The sequence below is a fragment of the Folsomia candida genome, unplaced genomic scaffold (genome assembly GCF_002217175.1).
Source record: "Folsomia candida strain VU population unplaced genomic scaffold, ASM221717v1 Fcan01_Sc003, whole genome shotgun sequence".
Lineage (NCBI taxonomy): Eukaryota > Metazoa > Arthropoda > Collembola > Entomobryomorpha > Isotomidae > Folsomia > Folsomia candida.
The window spans coordinates 10,721,187-10,744,319 of NW_019091195.1; the positions used below are offsets into that span (position 1 = coordinate 10,721,187).

The 23,133-nt window shown below is 38.4% G+C and overlaps 2 protein-coding genes, 2 long non-coding RNA genes and 1 other non-coding gene across 6 annotated transcripts; 3 read left to right on the top strand and 2 right to left on the bottom strand.

Annotated features, from left to right (window-relative positions):
* Positions 1–2,480: 2,480 nt before the first annotated feature.
* LOC118435095 lies at positions 2,481–6,344 on the top strand. The gene is made up of 2 exons (XR_004834498.1): positions 2,481–5,509; positions 5,589–6,344. It is a non-coding gene; the product is annotated as an uncharacterized LOC118435095 (long non-coding RNA).
* Trnat-cgu lies at positions 2,791–2,863 on the bottom strand. The gene has a single exon. It is a non-coding gene; the product is annotated as a tRNA-Thr (tRNA).
* Positions 6,345–8,421: 2,077 nt separating the features above from the next.
* On the top strand, positions 8,422–23,089 carry LOC110845675. 2 transcript variants are annotated; one of them, XM_022092132.2, is made up of 16 exons: positions 8,422–8,513; positions 8,815–8,908; positions 15,304–15,582; positions 18,378–18,459; positions 19,601–19,649; positions 19,747–19,834; positions 19,919–20,029; positions 20,133–20,189; positions 20,271–20,579; positions 20,663–20,768; positions 20,840–21,010; positions 21,091–21,229; positions 21,335–21,555; positions 21,703–21,918; positions 21,979–22,247; positions 22,340–23,089. In XM_022092132.2, exons 2-16 carry the CDS (start codon positions 8,901–8,903, stop codon positions 22,542–22,544), a joined length of 2,310 nt encoding a protein of 769 aa, XP_021947824.1. In that variant the 5' UTR covers positions 8,422–8,513; positions 8,815–8,900; the 3' UTR covers positions 22,545–23,089. The 2 variants fall into 2 exon arrangements, with proteins under 2 accessions (XP_021947824.1, XP_021947825.1); XM_022092133.2 differs by having other exon boundaries at positions 15,307–15,582.
* Positions 8,915–10,002, top strand: LOC118434792. Its single transcript, XR_004834244.1, has 2 exons — positions 8,915–9,056; positions 9,777–10,002. It is a non-coding gene; the product is annotated as an uncharacterized LOC118434792 (long non-coding RNA).
* LOC110845676 lies at positions 15,884–18,384 on the bottom strand. Its single transcript, XM_022092136.2, has 6 exons — positions 18,191–18,384; positions 17,879–18,076; positions 17,581–17,810; positions 17,189–17,506; positions 16,761–17,119; positions 15,884–16,690 (listed from the first exon to the last, which is right to left on the bottom strand). The coding sequence occupies exons 2-6, from the start codon at positions 18,067–18,069 to the stop codon at positions 16,001–16,003; spliced, it is 1,788 nt and encodes a 595-aa protein (XP_021947828.1). The 5' UTR covers positions 18,070–18,076; positions 18,191–18,384; the 3' UTR covers positions 15,884–16,000.
* Positions 23,090–23,133: the final 44 nt, after the last annotated feature.

Consider the following 23,133-nt stretch of genomic DNA (forward strand, 5'->3'; position numbering starts at 1 on the left):
GACGATTCACTAAGAAAATTGGAAAGGTTCAAGCAGGATGTTGGTTGTTGACTAGATTCAATAAAATAAATCAACACCCTACGGAACCCTAGGAGTAGGACTACGATCAATTCCGTATTAAGCCGATGACATGTAAAATTTGTCACAAATTTGTCACAAATGCATTATGACATGGCTGCCATACACACATCCCACCATATGTAGGTATGACTGAATTCCCTGAAAAAAATCAAAACAAAAACATTATTGCATATATCAGATAGTTAAGGTTGTATATAGGATGCAACATAACACAAAATAAACCAAATGTCAATAATTATGCCGGCCCACAAAACACATGTGGCTAACGCACCGAACTCACGGATCTTGTTACGCCCACCGGTTTGTAAGCCTGTTAGTATCAGAGATGAATTAGATGCATACCAAAAAATACACTACACTCACAAATTGTAAAATATTGATGCTGGCCCACAAAGCACAAATTGCCAACGCTCCGAAATTACGAAAACCTGTTGCGCCAACCGGTTTGTGAGCCGTCTATAGGAGATATAACCCATGCAATTCGGCGTTATATTGAAGCAGGGAAAAATTACTTTAAAAGTTTGAAAAGTTTGAAAATTGCCTAAATCGTGAACCCTAAATTCTCTGGGAGTGTCTGCCAGTAAAAGTCCGGTCATTCAGTAAATGACCAGTCGCTCAATCACTGTGTCCCAGGTTTAAAAACCATATTAGCTGTGGCTCAACGGGTAGACATCTAATGCTCTTGCCAACATTGCACAATCCGAAACTCTGCGAGTCGATCGAATTGAAACAACGTGTACTAAATCATTAGACACTTTGTTTCTACCCTAACCAGCAAGCCAAAACTCGACGCAACACAAGGACTATCCATTGGTTGCGGAACCCTCGAAGTCGTCCGCACCCGGTTGGGGAATCCACTGAAATGACAATTGCCCGTTAGCGCTCACCTGACCATGATCTACACATTGTAGGGCCGATGATGTCTTCAGCACCCGGTTGGGGAGGTCACCTGAAAAGACCCTCACCTGGTGACTGCGAAATGTTGGAGCAGTTGAGCAGCTATCCCCGTTGATTCCGTCGTTTATTTCTTCTTATCCAATCGATTCTTTGCGATGCAGGGCGGACTTCTGGTGAATCCCCGGAACTTAAGATTCCACGCCGGCAGGCATCATTTCTATCCAATCAGATGTTGGCACATCGCCCATTCCAGTCACGAGCTAAATTCCGAACTTAATAGATACGATATAGATATATATAGTTAATATATATTTAGATTTTTGGCGAAGGTTTAAATGCGGCTAGTTTAACACAGGCCATTGAATAAAACTCTCCTTCAATTTTTTTGGACTCACCGAGTATATCCAAAGGGCATTAAAATCAAAGATACCCTCAGTCATAAGCTGCCTTCCTTAGTACAACATTGAATAATTGAAATTGAATAAATAACTTACCTCAGCAACCTGATTAGGTCCACCAAGCCCATTAATCAGCTGGTCCAGCGAGTTCTTGGGCAACAAGTTTCCCAGTCCTTCAATCTTTTCTAAAAATTCTTTGCGATCCTGGGCTACTTGCAATAATGACGCCTCGCTTGGCATAAACGGCATATTTAGAGGAGAATGGTCTCAGGTATTCCTTCAAACTGGCTTCTTTCCTAATTTGCGCTTTCGTCCACCTTGGCATCAGGATAAATTACAAATTAAACCATTAAAAATCACGAGTGTTTTATAAGTTTATAAAGTTCATGGCGAGCATACCAACATTGTAGCTTCCAGTGCCCGAACTTGAGGAATCTGAATCATTTTCTGAAACATCTGCTGAAGTATGGAAGAAAACCAGAGCGTTACAGGAAGGTCCGGCCTCGTAATCAGAATCGTCTGAATCATCCAATCTTTCATTTTTTACGTGGTAATTTGTGTTCTCGGTTTTCAGTCGAGGATTGCTCCTGGTGGCTGGTGGAGAGCTGACTTTTCCATGTGGAAATTGTTTCTCCAAAAATTTTGAAGAACTTCCCTAAAAATATTATAAAACCTGAACTTAGTAAATTCATGGAAAACAAAATGTACGTGTACATACTTTGCGGTTGAAATAAAGTCTACCGGTTCTCCTTCCTTTTCGAATTGCTCAGCAGTTCTGGCTTCGCCCGTCGACTGTAGTCCAATTACAACACATTTTCCGTCAATCACGTCTTCCCTATAGGTCATAAACAAATAAATGTAAATAAATAATTTATATTTACATATGTAAATATACGCACAACTCATTCATGTAATTAGCAAAGAAGGCTAAATACTATTGTCATTACTTACTTTGCAATATAGATGGCACGACTAATTTTACCCGCGATACAGAGGTAGCGAAAGTAGCGTTGATGCGACCCCCAAAACTGTGACCAAATTATTTTTATTTCTTGCCCATCAAGTTGAAGCATGTCTATCGCGTCCATGAACTTCCCCATGGCGTGCACCCACTTGAATATATAATTAAAAGTAATTGATATTGACGTTGTTTATAAATTTAAATTTCATGATATAAATAATGAGACTTACCAGATCTACAGATTTATTGTACATGGTAACAAACTCAACTGTAAGCCCGACATCTTCAATTTTAAAGGTAACCCCCTTGAAACTTAGTTGAAGAGCAATATAGTCACCGCGCAGTTTCATATCCATTGCCACTAATTCCATCACCTTGATTCCTCTGCAGTAAGAAAAATAACCAATTTATTAATGAATCAAATGTTGAAATTGCAAATAATGTCAACAATTGTTACCCAGCCGGGAATCGAACCACGGCTCCCTTGATTACGCGTCAAGTGCTCTACCACTGAGCTACCAGGGTAATCTTTGACCTTATATGCAATTTTAACTTATTTAATTTTAATTTTAATAACCCATTTATTTAAAAACAGGTAAGTAACTCGAGTGCAAGTACTTTGACTTGAAAGTATTTAAATATCATAATTCTTATGACTAAATAGTTCTTTTTATTGTTACCTCTTTTCAATAGAATTTATAGAATCTCCAAATGTTTTGAACGGTGTCCCGATCCCCAAATTCCGAGACGCGTCATATAAGCCATATTCTTCGGTTCGCTAGCACCAGTTGCAGATATGCATAAACTATTCGAGCATTGGGAAGATCATTTTGCAGTTTTTCAACAGCAACTCCAGTCTTGGTTGGGTTCTTTGTCTTCACGGGACACAGATTTTTGGCTCGATGGCACTCGTCGAATACAATCTATTAATATTTATCCATTTATATATATAATGATACTCTTATATAAACAATTTATAATTTTATATGAAACTTTGAGGAGAAGAAACTTGCCGCTCCATCAAAATCTTTCCCAAGCCAGTCAATCATTTGAGCCAATCGTGTGTTAAATTTTACTCGCTTGCTGGTTTTGCCAATCAATCCACTATAAGTCATGAACAATACTCCATTCTTGAACTTGTCCTGTTTGATCCTTTCGTATTTGAACTCGTTCAACCCTTTGCCGTTAATTTCTCTCGCCCCGATATCTTTCAAATCTCGGATAGGGTCCTTCTTTAGGTCTGCCGACACGGAGATCCAAACAGCCCTTTTCCGTCCTTTGAGCCAATTCTCGTAAATTATACCAGCAACAGTTCGACCCTTTCCAACACCAGCACCGTCACCTGCAATCAGATATGAAATCATCAAATGTTAGATTGCACGTCATTAACTAGTCTGATTATTATAACTAAACCGCACGAAAAAAGGGTAATAAAACTATTCACGAGACATTTATCATTTAAAAAATCTTACCAATAAGATAACCTGCTCTGTCTCCACCAGCAAGGAAGAATTCATGTTGTTGACAAGCGTACACGATAGCCTCAAGTTGGGGGGCTGACAAAAGACCCTGGTTTATCACTGTTTTCGGAATATTCAAAGCATATCCGGCATCGACACCCCTGACAGGGATGCAGTTTCCACAATAGGGTCGGGGTGTGGTTTTCCTCCTTTCCCTGTTAACAATGAGAAAAATAGTATTTATAAAACACCAACACTAATGACTGAATAAACTAATAAATTCAACCAAAAGATCACACATTTCTGAGGGACATAATCCGCATAAGTCTCAGCCACATATCGAGAGTTTCGTCGTCTTCTTCAGGATCTTCCTCCTTATCCCCGGGTTCTTTACTGTCATTCTGATTCGCTTCCGCCTACTCACCCACAAAACAACAATTATTACGTATTGTCTGTCTACTTGTACGTGTCCCCTCATTTGCATAAATCTCACTATGCCCATTTTCGGCGACGGGGTTTGAATGTTGAGTAAACTCTATGTCTCTCGTGGATGCGTCAAAATATGCAAATGAGTAGACTCGGCTAGATAATTTGAGAATATGTATAATAATAATAATAAATAATTCAGCCAGAATCAAACTAAAATCCACCATCTCAACTCAATTTTAATCTACAACCTAACTAAGACTTTTAAAAATTTATCTCAACTCACCTTGACCTTAGTAGTAGCCCGTCGTTTATTGACCTTCGCCCTTTTACGTGGGGGTGTGAGTTGAACTTTGGAGGAGGAAGGACCAGCAGATGGGCGCGGCGGCGGCAACGGCTCATCATCACGAACGTCAAGAAAGGGGGCAATGTCGTTCTTATTATCCGCAACCTCCTCTCCAGTAAGGCTAAGGATAATAGTTTCCTCGTCGTCGTCGTCAAGAATTTCCTCCACCTCCGTCTTCACCTTGTGTGATGACGTCCAAAGTGGGGGTTGGCATCATGATGGAGCCTGTGGGAAGTGTACGAATAGGAGCGAGGGGGCGCGGAAGGAAACTTGAAAATTTTCAACAAAAATCGACAAGGACCTGAATAATGTTGAGAGTGGATAGTGAGAGATTGAGTGACTGAGAAATAAAAGTGAGCTGCTTCTCGAGCGAGCGACTTCTTCTCTTGGCAGAGACAGAGAAAAGACAAGACCAGGGAGCCGGCAGTAGAAGAAATCCTGACGAATCTTGTTTGCGCTTTCCAGCCCAAGCCCAAACCACCAGAAATAGAATCCCTCTCACTCGAGCAGGCAAGCCGAAGGACTTAGACCGCCACCACCGCACAATGCTAAACGAAATCCGCCGATTATTAATCTTTTCTTCCCGTTTAAATGTGATTAAATGTGACGTTTTTAAACTTCATCCAAACCATTTGAAATTTGGCACATAAATGCACCTATGTATGCTGCATCATATGGTAGCATCAATTCCCGTTAGGTCAACGAAAAAATCTATATATTCCTTTGGTTCTGGTTCGTCATTCTCGGAGTGTTATCTACGCTCACGATTTTCTACAGAGTGGCCGTCGTGATTTCTCCAAGAATACGAGGATTCATTCTCGGATCGAGATTTCGTCTCCTCAGCCAAGACGCGATTCAGACGCTTGTTAAAAAATCCAGACTTGGTGACTGGTTCCTTTTCTATTTGCTCGGACAAAATGTTGATTCCGTAATTTTTAGGGTATAACTGAGCTTTCACTACAGCTTTCTCTTTCCATATATACGTTTTATGCCTAATATACCAATTTGTGGCATTTCAGGAAGTTATGCACGAATTAGCTAGACGATTGGGACATCCCAAAGATTTTGGGGAACCTTGACAGGAGTCATGCAAGGAAAACATTGAAAATAAACGGTAAGAGGATATCAAACTCACCGTTTCCGGCAATTTCAGATCTCGAAAACATGCAATAAAAGACCTGTACCTATTAATTAACAGTTAAGAATTTAATTTGTTTCTTTGTTTCAAACACAAGCATGTCTTCATTCAGTTTAGAACGTATCAGAGAAAAAATTTCCATTTTGTATCTATTTTCACGACTCCCCAGTCTAATTTCCACAACGCATCCAACTATGTATGTTTCTCAGTTCTACTTAAAATATCGTATTTAAACTGCATGGCAATAAGTAAGCAGATTCGATCAAGATAAAACTGCCAGTGAAGTATCAGTTCTTTTTAGCAAATTAAAATATAATGCAAACTGTGACACCTGATATGAGAAGTGTGCCTTTCCCGTGCCATTAAGAAATGATGATTAATAAGTACTTAACGAGTGTCCCTCCGCGATTAAAAAATAATTAGATTATATTATTGTTATACATACATCGTCTTGTACCACTCATGTACCCGTACATACATACGCATCAAAGACACAAATAGTTTTAAAATATATTTAAGGTGACAAAAATATGTACGTCTTCCTATATTGTATTGCCGTGGTGTATGTACTTTGAAAAGCTCTTGTACAAATAAATTATTTTCTGGCATATGGAGATACGTTTTCTCTAAAGACAAACCATTATCCGGTTAAATAAATGACTTCCGCATCCATAATTATTTATTTTAGGAAAAACTTGGTTAATTGAGAAGTTGTATAAGTAACATTACTGCTTCTCAACTTTGTCATGCATCCATCGTTTCACACTTCACTAACAAGACCATCGACAGTTCGACAACCGTCTGACATAATTGAAACAGTAGTCAAAGCACTTTGGCTAAATTATTGGCAAACTTGTGCAACTGGGTCAACATCAAGATGATGATCCGGTATCGCTCATTATACTCACACCACATATTACGGATCACATAATTACTGTCACGAGAAACCCGAATCAAGAAATATTATGCGCCCATACGACCAACATTCCCACCACAGATGACGACGGTTATTGTTTGACAATACGTTATTTGCCACGTGATTTTTTATGTCGTAAGCTTCATGCAATTTTGCAGTTGTGCTGTTTAGAATTGTTTGGTCGTGGTCCCAGGGTCTTGTCTTCACAGCTCACTTGGACCCGACTTGAAAACATTTCGCTCTAATTGAAACCACTTATTTCAACTTTTGTGACACACAGATTCCTCAACTTGTCACATAGGCCCGTCCTCTTCTCTTGTCCATGAAGATGAACTAATTTATTTCGCTGTGTCCATGAGCTGTCATTTAAGATGTAGACGAATGTCTCACGTCTCATCAAAAGCCTCTAACTAATTAGACTTTTTTGCGCGGAATTCCGGCCAAGAATATAAAACTGACTTTGCAACTCGAATCGCTTTGTGTCTAATACACCAAACCGCTCTGCATTAAGAAAACGGGTAACTTAAACTTTCACTAGATCATCTACTACTGCAGAGGTGGCGATTGAGTATGCACAGTAAGGTCTAGTCTCAAGTACAAAATTTTGGGAACTCAGGAAAACTACTTTCCTTGCATTTTTCTTTTATTTAGAAAGTTAGTAGTTAGAAAATTTGAATTAAGATACGAGTAAATTTTCTGCAGATCTGGAAATATGCATGTACTACTTGGCATGAAAGATGTTCATAGCAGTTCCCCTAAATAGATTTATGCGTAGCCTAGGAGGAATTTTTTGTATCAAAACTCCTGATTGACGACGTGTCAATTTATGCCAACCCCAGACAGATTTACTATTATCTTCCCCTCCCATTTAATTAGAGTCATACATACAGGAAAAAATTAGTGACAAGATGCGTAATATCATATCTATACTTATTTATTTATACGTATTTATTTATACGTACTTATTTATACGTATGTAGTAATTTAGAACCATCATCGTACGCTACAATTGTTGATAAAGAAGGATGGATTTTTCAATTTTGCATAATATAGTCGAGATTCGCCAAGACATTAGATCAGATTTTGCACCACGTAAATGCACATTTAACACACTACATATTTTGAGCCTGCGGCTAGGGCTGGTCTCTTGGTAATAAACATGTACTCACATTTAATCTATGCTCTGGTAATACGCTGTCTCTGTGCGCTTGTTATACAGGTATCCAAAACGATTCTAAAGATCTTAGCTCATCCCATTTTCTGCGAGACATTTAATTTAGAAAAGATAAATGGCTGCATTTTCGTTCATGTTCAAGAAAATTTTCTATCGTTTATTCTTGCCAACCTGTAACAGAGAATCAGCGATAAACCCAAAGTCTTCGTATTCAACAATGGAGTATAAAGCAAGTAAGTTTTCCTTCATCCCAACATTTACCAAACTTCTCAACAATGGATTGTTGGGTTTGGAGAGTTCCTCCATCCCCACTATTGCATTATCATTATTGCATCACCACGATGTTACCACTGCTGCCATGTTCTTCTTTCTTATGAGCTCCCACACATGTCTTGTTGCCTTTAGCTCATCATCTGAAGGCAGGGTGCGTAGTCGTATACCAAGCTGTGCTGTTTGGCTAGGGAATGCATTGCACAGGTAAGTCAACGATCAGTAATAATGGCAGCAACCCCTCTGATCCTGTTAACTTCCCCCAACAACGACAAGAGCGGCATTGGACCAACCCTCGGAATTCTCAAAGTTTCAACCCTTCACTTCCCTGATGATAATATACACACGATCCTCATTTTGCACTGTTTGCAGTATTGTTCTTGCAGAGAGGAGAGTGTGGCAGAGTCGCTGCTTCGTTGAAATTCCCTTACAGCAATCTCAATCAGGTTGGTTTGTTATTATTATTATGTGATCAAAGCGTTGCAATTCCCACTGCGCGTCCTTCCCCATTTGTTTCTACATGCAGTAGAATGAATGGCCGATAAAGGCCTGTTGGTGATATTTTCATACTTTTCTGCCAACCAACTGTTGCATTTTTAGCAACAGTTTTCAGGTTTCTTTTTAAAATTTAAATGGTATGCCATTTAAGGGAGAGTATATCCTCCCCTCCGCTTACAGTACACAGTGTTATTAACCACGACTCTATGCAACGTGAAATTCAGAATCAAAAGTATCACCTTATTTCAGGTTTCACCAAATTTTATGTGAGTGTAAAATGTGATTGTGAAATGGAACTCGGAAACTTGGACTGAAGGATTATAAGAAACACCATTATGGCGAGGTAAGATTGTAATTAGTGTTTGTCTAGTGTAGCAGTAGTAGCTGGGCAATTTAACAATCTGTCCTTTCATTGTGCATGGTAGACATCACTCACTCACTTTGACTGGCAAATATGTGGGAAAATTACTTGGCGAGGCGTAATGTGTAAGGTGCATGAATAATCTGATACTTGGGTTAGATGAGACCTTGAGCAGAATTACTGCATGGTAGTTAGCTCTAGTCCTGTAAGAAAGAAATATGTAAGATACACAATATTGTGTAGTACTTTAAAAAATGAACAAGAATTTATACGATACGATGCATTCCTGCGAATTCAGTAGTCTTGATCTGTTTTACTCGCCTTGTTCACGTCGTCATCATAAAGGATGCGAAAAGTGAGATAATATCTTTCCACAATTACGTAAAATTATAAAGGATTCATGGAGTGTGATGCGATCCAAAACCTCGCCAGTCTGGGCATTTTTTGCAAACTTGTAATTTTTTAAACCATCAAGAAGGCAAAACGAAAATTGATACAATTAAGAAATCGTAATAATATAAACTTAGCATTTGTCCTAAAAAGGACAGAGACGGTTCAACGATACCACACACATAAATATACATAATTTCTATAACGAAAGCACACACGTTCCCCTCCTCCTCCTCCTCCTGTAAGCACTGTTCTGTGATGCAATAGGTGACACGATGATAAAAAGTGTTAATCTGTCTCCGCACATTATTCAATGGCTTCGATATGAAAGTAAAGGTATTATAGGCGAATATTTACTTTAATGATTGTGCAATCTTTGCTTCTCAATCATAAGTAGTTATTTACTTGGGTATCTTCCATGCATGCATATTTGTACATGTACCATTATGACAAATTGCAGGTAGTGGTGTTGTTGAAATATTTGCCATGTTCATAAAGGACATCCGTTCTCAAAAGCACCCGTTCAAAAATAAAATCAGGAAATCTGCAAGTTCTGCAATTTATTTATGTTAAAGCTCATTTTATGCTGGGATTAATTTCGCGCATGCATTCGTGACACAATACATTAAATTAAAATAATAGTGTTCGTTTTTTAAAGTATGTAATAAATCATAATTGAAAGATAACTTTTGTATTCATTATTTTATGCAAATCAACTGCATTCTTCTTCAACCTAAAAGCCGCTTGTTTAACTTCGTGTTTATGTACGAATTTTATGTGAGAACGAGTTCATTGAATTCAAAACAATCATGCAGTCCGTTGAAACACTTACATATACTGTTCCTCATTCCAAGAATGACAACAAGTAAATGAGCAAAAGTTCCATATTATTACATGGTTAAAATTTGCTGGATTGCAATTCTACTCCTCCTACACAATTACACGCAGCAAACTAACAATAAGAAGAACTAGAAGGATCAATCGTACAGGTAGAACTAGTCGAGTAACAACAATACAGAATCAACAATACAGGTTCACAGAATACTCATTTTCGCTGCTGATATTTACTGATAGTTGAGTACTACTAAAAAGTGATGGCATGTATACGTAATACCCTTGGTCTATCAATTGGATTTAGCATGGTGCTTACTTACTTATAAGTTATGCATAGTTCACTTTAGTTGGATTTTTTAGACTTGGTAGTATGTAGGCATAGTATATCATATTTGGGATCATGGGGTAGGAATCGTGGAGTCGTTATTAGGAAATCTTTCATGCCATTATGTTATGCTATTGAAACGGAACATTGGGCAAATGCTGTAAAAGGACGGATACCAATGCACTTTCACTTTCAATAAGTTTGAGAAGGAGAGCAGTTGGATTTTGTGGTGTTTTTTCCAATTCAGTCATATGAAATGTATATATGTAACTCGGTTTAGTTTCCAAACTCTACGCAACGCAAGGCAGGTGGGCTTAGCGTTTCCTCGTGTTATTATTCCTGCTCTGTAACTTGGCGAAAAAGCAGAGTCGAATTAGTAATCTTCATTTCATGCACCACGGGCACTTGAACCATTGCTTCAAGCAAGTTACACTGGTTAACATGCGTCTAATGTGGCGAAAAAAGTTTGTATACGTATACACACGATCTGGCTGGCTCGCCCACAAGCCATGGTCTCGCCATAAAGTTTATGGAATTGCATTATTACTCCCGTGCTCACGATCTTTCCTCATCCGATATGACATCATGTGGTCCATCCTGCGAGTTGAAATCTCATGTTCATCATACAGACATTTGAAATTAATATGTTTCACCCCGTCGTCCAATAAAGGCTCCACCATGGAGGCCTAATATTATTGCCTGCCCAGTAAAGATACACTTTTACCAAATGAGAAAATATTTTCACTTTGAAAAAAATACATTCATTTCGTGAGGAAAGGATAATGATGGAAATATCCGTATTCGTAAAATTGAAATCCGTGACAGGCACCCAAAATTTAAGTTTTATGCATGCATTCCAATATCCTTTAGAATCATGTCTCATCAGAAGTAAAGCACATCATTATAAAACTGTGCGCATTACGTGTTTCCATTTTTCAGCAGAAAAGTCTTGAATTTTGTGATACGTATCCTATGAAGCTGTATGTACGTACAGTTTGGGGTTTGAGTCAGACCCAGTAAATTATTTGTCTGGATCAAGTGACGTTGAACCGAAAGGCAGTATCATAAGTTGTCATTAGATTGACATCTCAAAGATCAATGGTTATGATGATGGTGAGATTTGTGAATTCGCGTTTTTAGACACTTGCGAGCTGCAAATGACGCGTTTATGTTAAGTTCATAACACCACGACGAAAGGATGAATGGAAAACTCTCACCCCCTGCAGTCTCATTTTTGTATACTATTTCTGGTTCTGGCTTTTTTGATGACACCTTCATTTTGAGTCGTCGTCGTCGTGAATGAAATAATAAATATCACATTATATTCCGCTATTATTTTGTGCCGACAGGAGACTGGAATTTACAATACGCTGTGAAAGTTTCACGCTATGCTCCCAGTAAACTAGTTTTTAAACAAAAGAGTTCAAATGACACTTCCTGTGATATGTGTCAGTAAGTAAATAACAATAAAGAACGGGTGACAAAGTGAGTGAACGACCGGCCTATCATCGAATATGGTTTCCAGGAAATTGAATTTTTAATCAGCGTCAGACACTCGTTAGTTAAACCGTTATATTTATGTTCGTATGAACATATCTGTACGAAGGGTGAAACGTACATGCGTCAATATTAACGCTAGCAGCAGGTCCAGACAAGTTTTTTAAGACGAATTATCTCGTATAATACTTGGATGAAAATCACATGTGGATTATGTATGCATGTATTGGAACGGAATGCATAAGAACAATAAATCGTGGATAATGCACCATTTGCTCATCTCTCATCTCTCTGAGTGTATGTTGAACTTGTTTGTCCAAGGAAGGTAAACAAGCTCACGGAGTGCAGTTAACTTGTCAAATGTTGCCTATTACCACTTATTTTATACCCAATTTCAGATGAACTCCAATAACCACAAACGAGTGTTCGAGTGAGTGAGCAATGATTTCCATGCACCATCAAATTTTACAACTCGACTCATCTTACTAAGAAAGTAAAAAATAATACGCATTCAAACGAGAGCTACATACAGATGTCCATATTGTACGTACGAGAGAGGTGCATATATGCTGACTGTACCCAATTTGAGGACCGTGGTGTTTTCAAAATATGAACGCATAAATATAAATTTATCTCAAAGTGGATGGCTGAGATTGTGGATGGCAGAGATCCAGAAAAATGTGTACTCGGTTTTTATGACAGATTTTAAGAAAAAAACTCCTATACACCTCTTAACCACGACGTACAATTCGTCTTATCTCTCATCAGTCATCAGTGTTTTGTGACAAGACTAGCGAAATTGTGGAAATAATAAATAGAGACCAGAAAAGTAGACAGTGCAGTGACTTGATTCATTTTGCAGCTATTCATTCCGTCGCGTAGTACACATTTTATGCATGATGAAGATTCAGGAAGTAACTTATCATCAAGCTGAAAAAAGTAACATCATGTTTTGGGTGATACACAAAAAGATAGCTAAACAGTTGTATCACTGAGCATAATAATGACCACTTATTTTCGCACAAAACCTATCGAGTTTTGTGTATGTTTTATGATTTTATTATCAAACTTTTAGTGGGTATATAAATCATAGACGTTGACATAATATTGCAAATGACAGTTTTGACCTGAATCTGGAACAGTTTTTGTCAAAGATAAACTCAGGTTTTTTGTTCTCTACGAAAAAATATTTATCACACCCACCTGCACAGTCTAAGAAATAATCGTAAATTAGACAGATAGAGGAGACTCTTTTCCTCCGATGCATAAAATTATAAGGAAACTGCGTTTCATATCCGATTGAAGAAATGTGAGGAGGACGAGTTCATACAAGAATACTAATATCCATTTAATTAACTTTACAGTTGCACCAATGCAACAATTCTCGCGATTTGTCAATGTGGTGGTGAGCTTTGTTGCGTTTGAGTTCCCTGAAACATATTTTTTTTACTTTGTCACGTCGCGACCAAGTTTCTCACGCATCTTGGTCTTTACAATCTCTTATGCATAAATAAGAGATGGAACCATTGTGCAGCATTACTTAGTACACTTTATCACTAGTTTAGGCATATGCATTTCGAATACTATTGGCAATAGTCTATAGCCAATGTTGCTAAATTGATAGAAAATTAATTAAGAAATTAATAATGAGATCCAGCAAAGTTAATTAGTTTCGTAAGCCTCCACATCCTGAGTCATGCAAATGTATTTCTGTATGCAAAATTATCTAGCTACTACGTACACACATATATGCATGCGTGCAAGTATGAAACAAGTGCAAATTTTCTTCATGGAAAAAATTGCAATCACAAAGGCGAGCTACATAATAGAACGTATTTTTTACCTCTCGAGAGGAGAGCGCTCTTGTCTCCTCGAAGGACTAAATTTTAATTACATCAGGGTAACAGTTATTCTTCCCACAAGCTTTGCCTTATTTCGACATCCATCGTTCGTAGCTTGCATTGTGTTGCATCCTAATCTCACTCACCTCACTCGCTCGAGCTCATAAATACCTCAGAAAACCCAAGTTGGGAGACACGCCACGAATAAAATACCGTCTTCGCACTTTTAACCGATGAACTAACGGATTATCTGTACGATTCAAACTTGACGAAATTTTTTCATTGATCCTGTGACAAAATTTCAGAGTATTATTTGCATCTCGACCTTTTCAAGGTAGTAAACTAATGTGCATAGTGACATTATAAGCAAAGGATAAAATGGAAACTGTATGAACGAGGAATACAGCTCATAGGAAACGAGTCAGTTGAATGCAATTGTCTCAAGTTTCTTGTCTCAAAATGTGTGGGCAGATGAGCAGAATGAATAGCAAGTAAGAGTATAAGGTTGAATTTATTTACGGCAAAGATATTGGCGGAGGCCTTCACTTTTATATTCATTTCACTCGCCCATCAGCCAACAAGAAAGACAGAGCAGAGATTTGAGATGAAGGATCAAAGTTGGCTCATCATTATTATCCATCACCAATTCTACCATGCAGGTGTACAAGGACTTTTCTTTGCCAACTACATTTACCACTATTACCACCACCACCCACCTACATACACATATTTAGATATGTTCATATAGCATGCATTTACTTACCACCTATTCAACATGCAATCTGATTAAATGCAATTTCGTTGATGTCATGGGCGCATACGAAAGCATCAACTTTTTTATTGATACATTATTATATAATTCTATATATTTTTGATTCAAGGAACGTATGTATGAAAGAGAAAAACACTTCTATAAACAAAGGATGGAACAATATAAATACATATGTGTCCTGAGTGTGACTGGAAAAATAGCCCTGGCAAATTCGTTATTACAATATTTGCATCACCTCACAGGTAGTTGGGTGGTGAGAAAAGTAGAGACTGAGATTTTTCCAATCTCACAAAGTCGCGTAATGGGGTGCTTATTATTATTGTTCATGTTTTTAATTGGCCCACAATTTGGAAAATTCATGCCAATGCCTAAGAATAAACAACCTGTATGTTGTATAACTGACAAAGTTTGTTAAGCTACGGATTGTGGACAATGTTTCTGTATTGAGAGAATTCATTTATGGCAAAATAATGTTGGTGTTTCTAGAGAGAGTAGATCAAGGCTAGGGGATTGTGTAAGCCAGTAAAAGTAATTGAATGATGTCGCCCATTTGCAAATATTTGTAACTCATTTTTGCAATTTCATACGACTTGAATGCTATATTGAGTCATATTTTAGTATGCAATTTTTGCACCCTGTTGTCATAAAAGGTGACAGGACAAATAATATAATGTTGCAAATATGACATTACATACAACGTAATTTTTATTGAATCTAGAAGGATGCTTGGGCTGAGCCTGGTTCTGCTGGCCCTGATATCAGCACATCCAACCTCTTCTCAGTCCAACTACGCCCTGCAGGCGATTGATGTGGAATATGGGAACGGGCTGCCCCCAACGGCAACGTTAGACGGAAAGGTGACCGAATTGGACTCCTTGAAACCACAGATCAGTCTCAACCGCACATCTGCAGATTTGAATTGTGCAGCCGGGTCGATGCATGTCCAGCTAAAGTTTAAGCAACCTTTTTACGGGATCGCGTACTCGGACTTTGACAGGTTCTCATACAGGATCATGATTAATTATAAATATTCATTAGCAGTAGCAGTGGCTGTTCGTTAAAATACATATAACAGTACTGTAGACAGGATTGTTATTTAGTAACCCGCTTTTTGCATACAATCCTAAGTACCTGCATTAAATAGAAAGTGGAATCAAGGAGGTCATGGAAAAAAATTGTCATTGACTTCATGGCGTTATGTACGTCATGGAATATAAAACTGTGTCATGTAAGTTTTAGCCTTCAGGGGACAAGCACTTAGTCAAGGTAAGAGAATGAAAGGGGCAGTGACATTATGGTATCTTAGGACAAAAACAATTTAATTCATTTATTCGCACTTCAACATCTCATTAGGAAAGACTATAAAAACAGTAAAACTAATACTCCTATAAAAATTGTCATTAACATAAGCAGCACTACTCATCGGACGCCTTGGGTCCTAGATAAACATCGACTAAAAACTTTTTAATTAAAATTCCATGAACAATTTTCCACGACTTTTTATCTACAAAACTTGCATTGATCTGCCTATTGATACAAAGAGGATGACTATTGTCAGATGAGAAATCGCCTGGGTTGATACAATTTTTTAATCGCAACAGAGATGCTATTAGGGCAGAAATTTGGAGGTGACATTCCCACTTGTACCGCTCCTCTTCAAGCACAAGTCCGACTGGGACCAACTTGTGATCAGGGTGGGTGGAGGGCTTTTTGTTTTTGTAGACGACTATAGGGTCTGCAGTACCTCCCTGTCTATGCACGCTCCTACTCAGTGCTTGTCCAGCATAAATAATGTAGGGATTTGATGCAAAGTATAGTGCAGCAACCTTCTCTTTTCTCTCCTTTCTTCCTCTTGTTAAAAATGCCCCAATATTTTCACCCTCCTCTGCATGTAGAAGAAATGGAATCTTCGCATCCTCCTCCAAATTAATTGCTGTTGCTGCTGCTAATGATAGCTTATCGTGAATCTTCAATTCCACACCATACAGATCCATTTCCTCCAACAACTCCTTATAAGCACCATTTGGAAGGTTAATATGTGAATTCAGGGAGATAATTTTGATTGTAGTATCGGGCCATAAGAGCAGTTGAAAGAGTGTCGTAGTCTAAAAATGGTTGGACAATTCATTGTAGGAGTAAAAGTTACATATTTCGCAGTATTATTATTATTAGTACCTGGCGTGCTGCATAAACTTTCATGAGTTCATCTTCGTCATCAAAGTATAGGCGACGCTCCTCGAGTTCAACTGCTTGAGCGGCTGGTGCTTTGGCAGCCTCACGTTCTTTGGAGTATAACTTAAAAGCCAGAGTGGGCTTATTTATATGCTGAAGCATGATGGCCCGTGTTGCGTTATGAGATTTCCCCTCATCATCCCCATAAATATATGTGAAAGATGCAATGACATGGAGGACGACGTCGTTCTTCTTATTGGCCCCATCTGTAAACTGAGCCAACACGAAACCAATTTGTTCTCCTTTGTGCAGGTAACATTTTGGGATCGGTTCCACAGTTGTTGACCTTGTTTTCACACAATCTGGAAACATGTCACACGTGGAATTAGAGCGTACTACATAATTCATCATATCTATAAAAAATTACTTACTAGGGATCACGGAACAAATATAAGTGTATTTCGTATTTGGGGCTACAATAACTACCAATTCATACTCCCGGTTATTATTTGGTGGTGAGAACGCCACTCTCGACATTGTCCCCGGAACCTCCAATCCTTTTTCTCCCGCTTGCCTAATCTTCGTCTCTGCAATGAATCTCTCTGCAGCAGTAAGAGGGGGATATTTTCCCGTAATTATTGGGGGAGTATTAGGGGTGAGATCAGAAGTGGTCGAAGTTTGTGATCCCATTTCATCGACCTCTCGAGCCAACTTGCAGAAAAACTCTCGCAGTTTATTATCCCCTTCATCTAAAAACAAATACAAACCATGTCATAAATTGTACAATCCCTAATAATATAAAATGTAAAATAAATTTGCTTACCATCAGACTTATCCGACATCTTCTTATTCGTATTCAGGGCTTTGGTGATTTGCCACCAAACAATGTCACGTTTGTCCTCTCGCGGATCAATTTTTCTATTTGCATAACCTCGTTCGGGGGGGCTGGTGGGTGGATCTCTCATGTATCTCGTTCTCCCTTCCACCATTCTCCACTCTTGTTTCGACAACAATTCCTCATCATCATCATCATCCGAGTCCAACGTTAGAAATCTGTTGAAATTATGCATAAAAAGAATCATCTCATATATAAACATGATTTTCATTAGTTGCAAAAGTACTTGAAACTTGGCAATTCTTCCTCCTCAGTGTCATTGTCGTCCCCTTTCTTCCTCTTCGTGGACGTTTCAGCTTTGCTGCTGGTGGGAGTGGCTGCTTTCCGTTTAGAAGACGATGATGACGGTGCTGGTTTTTGAGTATTTGGAAAAGAGGGAGGGTTGACGAAATCGTCATCGTTGGAATAATTGCTCATGATTTACCTACACATCAGTTAAATTTATACGATTAAAGTAAAAACCTTGTCACTCACGCACGAAAATTATCTCAATGAACTAATAACAATACTTATAATTTATGACATGGTAAGTACTTACGTTTAAGTAAGGATGTAGTGGCTGAAATTGTTGGAGAAAAATGGTAATTCACTGACTCAACAAGAAAGATTTCCCGCTATTGCAATTTTGAAGGGACAAAAACATATGACGTCGATGTACATAACTTTTATCATTTTTTTAGTTCAAACAAAGTCTACATAAATTTCTTTCTTTCTCTTTATTCCAGGTACAGTGCCTGCCACACACAAGGAACTGGGGATCTGACGGGAGTGCTTGAACTGCCCTTAAAAGGTTGTGGCACTAAACAGGTATGACGACAACCAGGAGATTTCAACATATTTTCGCATACGTTCGTATCCAGCTAATAAGTATGTAATTGGACACTGTCTCGCTTCACCCTGCTTTGCTCAGCGATGTGAGCTCACCTCGTCGCATTGTTCATCACGGATCAGTGTGAAATCTGCCTATAAATGATTATACAAATACCTGCATGCATACTAATTCCCCGTCACGTCAAACCTATTTGGCATTTGTATCAATTTTTCACTTATAGTCACCTAATTGCAAGACAATTATTTTGTATGCTGCCTGCCAGCTAGCTCCTTATTTGTTTTGCTTGCATGGGTTGATTACAACGAACGAACTGAAAATGGAAGGTTGTTGAAACAGTATATGTGTGCACGTATGTCTGTTTTGTTGGGTAGGGTAATAGAACTTGATGCTGTATTGCCAATTTTGGAGACAGAAAAAGTTGTTTTAAGGTGGCGAAATAAGGATCGACCTTATATGGACCTGTGGCATGACATTAATCTCAATCTAGTTTCTTGGTTCGCCTTCGTGTGTGTATTTTATGTGCATGCAGTATTTTGCTCTCCGGGTTAATTTGTCATTCTCACTTCCCTGTAAATTCTGATTCAACCTTTCTCACCCCAGGCATCCCACTACATGCTTTATATGTGAATCAACCTGAATTCTGATTCGTTTAGGTTTAGGTCAGGGTTTCCTTTCATGCAAAACAAAAATGAATTAGGGATTATACACTTATTGTTCTTCCGCAACATCCCACAACTGGTTGCAGGTTCAATGCTTCGTTTTTATGCATATTTTTCTATTGCAAATTACACCCACACTCTTTCAATCCACCCACCCACGCAAATTAAAATCATAAAATGCAATGTCAATATCTTGTTGATTGCTCTGTTCTTTTCGACTGATTTCCTCGTCGTTCGAGATAAGCTGGTCACTCTGATTAAAGAAATTCAACCAATAATGCTAATGACATGACCTTGTACAGAATTGTCTCACTAAACGACAGCATCATGGTCCTTTCTAAAGACATATACTCAATGTGAAAATATACGAAACATGAAAGGGGTATTGTGCGTGTAGCAAAATATACGTAATCGGACTGGACACTTTTATAAAGCGTTTAATGATGTACGTTTTCAGGATCCGGCCCGTGTTTTCACGAACAATGTTGTCGTACGGTTCCATCCAGGTGAGAACGTGATCACTTTATTCGTTATAGATCAATTAGCGGTCGTGTCAAAAGACCAATAAACAGATTTACTGATTGCGCAATATTCGAAAAACAGGTTTGGAAATGGAGGGAGATGAGGTTATCACTGTTGTATGCCGATATCCACCCCCAATTGTGCCAGCACCCCCAATTCCTCTCATAAAGTATGCGAATGATTGACGGATGTCATATTTACCGCTATGTATATATACAAGCAATTTCTGGAAATATTAAATTGTTTATTGCAGCCTACCCCCACCTGTCCCAACACTAGTACCCAAACCACTAAATGAGCTTGAAGTACTGATGATTATCTGCACTTTACTATTCCTTGGCCTGATGTTACTCGGTCTAGCATGGTACATTTTAAATTTTATTCTCACGAAAAATGATCCCTAATTGAAACAAAATTATCAACACTATTATTTCTGTCCATGAATTGTGTATACATTTCATTTGCAGCTCAACGTACTGCTTGAAACAACGAAACATTCAAGTCATCCGGAAGAGACCGTTCACGTTAGTGCAAGACAAAAATTAAGAAATTGCTTTTTCTGGATAATTAAAAATCATAATAATTTGTTAATTTTGTGAATACAGACCGATCGATGATGAGAGTGAGCAGGTGTCGACAATTGAATCCTTCCAACAGCTTAAAATTCCGAGGGTTCATCCTCCATCCACCAGTTCGTCGGAACCTCCCATGGAACAAAATCTAGCATCAGACTATCCTTCATCTCTGGATGAACCCATACCACGACCTGAAACAGCGTCCTCCGAGTACTCTGACACCCACGTTCAAATTGAGACGGAGACCATTCCAGCAGCAGTCATTTCCAAGCAAAAGTTTGAAGTCAACTTACGAGTAGCACAACAGCCAAGGGAACATATCGCGTACGAGAGGGAAGGGTACGACATTTTTACACATACTCAGATTTAATGGTCACATGAAAGCAGGACCAACCATCAATTATTTTATATTAATATTTCAGATCTATTACATCCATTGAGACGGGTACTACTGCTTCTGAGATCACAGTATCTGACCTCCATCCACCCGCACGGCGAGCTCCACCACCTCCTCCAGTCTTTAGAAAGGTACAAAAACAAAATTTAACATGCATACATTTTAAAGTGCGTATCAATGGGAATATCATTTAAATTTCCAGACTCAAGATATCCATTTGCCACAAAGACATGTGCAAAGCACCGAATACTTGGACCATTTGACAGTGGTGGACAGACAAGAAGTCGACACTGCCACGCACTACACCAAGCCTATTGTCATTGCCAAGAAGCCTGAGGTCTCTGTACACACAGTTGATGATGTCTATCTTCAGGTATAAATTTTCTTTCAGCTAAACTAAAGTTTTATAAAATTGAAACCTCACGTGTGCATATTATCGTTTTTGAACTTTAGACAATTGTTGAACGAAGATTAATTGAAGATGAAGAACGAAAAACAATAGAAGTCACTCAATTCTACAAGAAAGACCAGCCGAAATGGGACGTTGTCATTAAAACTCACCCCACAGATGACGATGACAATTGGGAAAGAGGTAGTACTAAAGTTCTTACAAAATTATTTATTTTGCAATAAGGCGATGCTAAAAAATAATAATTAAATGTATAATATAATGCAATACTATAAATATTTGCTATAGGATCTGAAACCACAGAAGTTTCATCAATTGGATGGTCGGCAGTGGAGGAACCAACGATCCACCCGAATTACACCACAATTAACAGAGACCATCTCATCCGTCGCAACGAAGTTCATCATGAAGAATCCGACCGTGTAACCGTTACCCGAGCTATGCAAAAACTTCGACAAGACGATACACAGATTTGGAACGAAAAGTGGAAAGTTTTACTTCGAGTCTTGGTAAATACAAATACATTTGTAATTCGAGTATTTCATTTTGTGTAGAAATATTATATTTCAAATATAACGATAGTCCGGATCCATTAATTTGTCAACAGTCTACATAATAACTTATAACTTGTGTTAATTTTTATACTCATGTTGTAGGACTCCTCACCCCCACCAGAATTTCGACCTGACACTGATGATGAGTCAGATGTTGCCTCTGTGTTAACCCAAGATGACAGAGATAAATGGCGTCAGATTATAAGCACCGAGTCCACTCTCAGAACTCTTTTAACTGAAGCCACGTACAGAGAGGATTATGAAAGAATCCGAAGGGACACTCGTTACGAGAGACTATTCGAGCCCGAAAAATGGGATGTAAGTCAGAAAATCTCTTACAAATGTCAAGATTCTATGATTTAATAAATTTTCCCACAGGTCATCATTCATGTGTTAGCCCCACCTCATACAACAACGGATACAGAGGACCGGTTTTATTCCGACTCCACGAGTGAAGTGTCGTCCTCTTCAGGCAGTCCCCTAAAGCCCAGTCGAATGTACAGGAAGAAATCTTCCGACACCAACATTACGGAATCCAGATCCATCACCGATGTTCGCTCAATGACCGAAATGACTGTAGACTTTGGCGTTGACGAAAGGATGGGTGACGACTCGTCTTCCGTATCATCCGTTCCAGGGGCTGCCAGGTTTGGTTAAAACAATGATTGTCCAATTTTTATGCCCATTAAACGAGACCTTGTCCTTTTGATAATAAATACTTTATTATACTCTATTCCAGGTCCATTGGCACAGAAATCGTGGAGTTTGCACCCATTGAGATGTCGCAAGGCGGAGGAGGGATGGAAAGCAGCAATACTTTCACCCGAAGAGAGACCCGAGTCACCCAGCAATCCGCAGGGACCTCTTCGTCCACGACCGGCTTTGTCCAACAACAATCGTCATCCAGCAGCACTCTGTACTCCACCCGAACGCAACGTCAATAACTTAAATAATAAAATAAATGAGTGAAGAAGAGGAGGAGAAAGTCGTTTTGTAATGTACGTAACCACGAGGTGCCTCCTTCTAAGATTTTTTTACCAAAAACCAAACATGGTCCACTAACACAGTAACAAATGTTCAAATTTACACGATAACATACAAATCGTAAAATAGTTTTTATCTTAGCTAAGCAAAAAATGAACTAACAGAGCTGCCATAATACATAATTTACCTGTTTCAGTAGCACACTTTTGTCTCTCGTCTTCTTACCGAAAGCTAACAAGGAATGGAGTAAACGCATTTTTAAAGTTCATCGAAAAGAGTCTTCTGGTCTGGTCCAATAACTAAAATACAGTATTCATAATATTTTAACGAGTAATCTGTAATATGAATATATTTAATGTAATAATAAAAGATATAATTTAGTTATTTTGTATCAAGTGGGAGAATTTAACCAACGAGTAAAACGTTTAATGTAGTAAAAAGTTGTGGGACTGCGATTTAACCCGATGCAAAAATAAATATTCAACATTTAAAAGCTGGAACCAAATCCAAATGATGCCTTCATTAAAATTTGCATCTTTTGTATTTTAT